We start from the raw sequence: 1,169 nt of genomic DNA, 5'->3' as shown, positions 1-1,169 counted from the left end.
TTTTTTTTTTTTTTTTTTTCTTTTCTGTACAACGTCCCCGTGGGGCGGGAAAGTGAGCATTCCCTCCAAGAGAGGTTGCAGGGGGGCAGGGCGAGCAGGCTCCTGCCGGCGCCGTTTCTTGGCAGGCCCAGGCTCCCAGCAGGGGCTGATGGGAAAGCAGTGACCTCACCGGATCTACGTGTCACGAAGTGTGTCCCTGGACCAATGAGGGGGGTCGGTCCGTGGTCGCTAGGAGACGGCGGCTCAGGGGCCCGACGACCGGCTGGTTGGAGACGTTGGGCCCAGCTGGCGCACCGCACCGCACCGCACCGCACCGCAGAGCTAGACCCGTCGGAGAAAGCGCAGTCAAGGCCCAGCATGCCGGGGAAAAGGAGCCGTCGAGGGTCGTCCAGGGGCCAGAGGCGGACCCGCTCCCGCACTGCCCGAGCCGAGCTGTCGTTCTCCGTGAGCCACATGGAGCGCCTGCTGAGGGAGGGCCACTACGCGCGGCGCCTGGGCTCGTCCGCACCGGTCTTCCTAGCGGCCGTCATCCAGTACCTGACGGCCACGGTCCTGGAGCTGGCAGGCAACGAGGCCCGGAACAGCGGCGGGAGGCGCATCACCCCGGAGCTCGTGGACATGGCCGTCCACAACAACGCGCTGCTCAGCGGCCTCTTCGGGGCTACGACCATCTCCCAGGTGGCCCCGGCCTGGGACTAGCTGCCCAACGTGAGCCGGGGTCTCGGGCCCCGGCCGGCCAGTCAGGCCTGCTCACCGCTGGGGCAGCCCCGGCCCGGCTGGTGCCTTGGGCAAAGTCCTTGACGGTCCAGAAAAGTGGGGCAAGGAACCCCTTTTGGTCAAAGCAATAAAAGCGAACGAAAGAAAGAACCCCATGTGTGTGCTTCAGTCGCTTTGTGTGGGACGTGGTTGGGGGACGTCCCTCTCCCTGGAGGGACGGGGCGGGGGTCGCGGGTGCTGGCGGCGTCTGGCTGCCGTGCGGGGAGGGGTCCGGCTCCGGGAGGACAGAGAAGAGACGGGGCGGGGGTCGCGGCTGCTGGCGGCGTCTGGCTGCCGTGCGGGGAGGGGTCCGGCTCGGGGAGGACAGAGAAGAGACGGGGCGGGGGTCGCGGCTGCTGGCGGCGTCTGGCTGCCGTGCGGGGAGGGGTCCGGCTCGGGGAGGACAGAGAAGA

The 1,169-nt window shown here is 68.2% G+C and overlaps 1 protein-coding gene across 1 annotated transcript; it reads left to right on the top strand.

Annotated features, from left to right (window-relative positions):
* The first annotated feature begins 10 nt into the window (after positions 1–10).
* Positions 11–861, top strand: LOC145719258 (histone H2A-Bbd type 2/3-like). The gene has a single exon (XM_081810746.1). The coding sequence runs from the start codon at positions 205–207 to the stop codon at positions 697–699; it is 495 nt and encodes a 164-aa protein (XP_081666872.1). The 5' UTR covers positions 11–204; the 3' UTR covers positions 700–861.
* The last annotated feature ends 308 nt before the right edge of the window (positions 862–1,169 follow it).

Source organism: Leptonychotes weddellii, unplaced genomic scaffold (assembly GCF_054177405.1).
Source record: "Leptonychotes weddellii isolate Sample4059 unplaced genomic scaffold, ASM5417740v2 HiC_scaffold_36108, whole genome shotgun sequence".
In the NCBI taxonomy this organism is placed as follows: Eukaryota; Metazoa; Chordata; class Mammalia; order Carnivora; family Phocidae; genus Leptonychotes; species Leptonychotes weddellii.
Note: the sequence above shows the minus strand (reverse complement) of the source record. Positions and strands in the feature narration are given on the sequence as shown.

Bases quoted from the DNA above. Each gene is read 5' to 3' on its own strand.
- LOC145719258 (XM_081810746.1), top strand. From the start codon at position 205: ATGAGGGGGGTCGGTCCGTGGTCGCTAGGAGACGGCGGCTCAGGGGCC.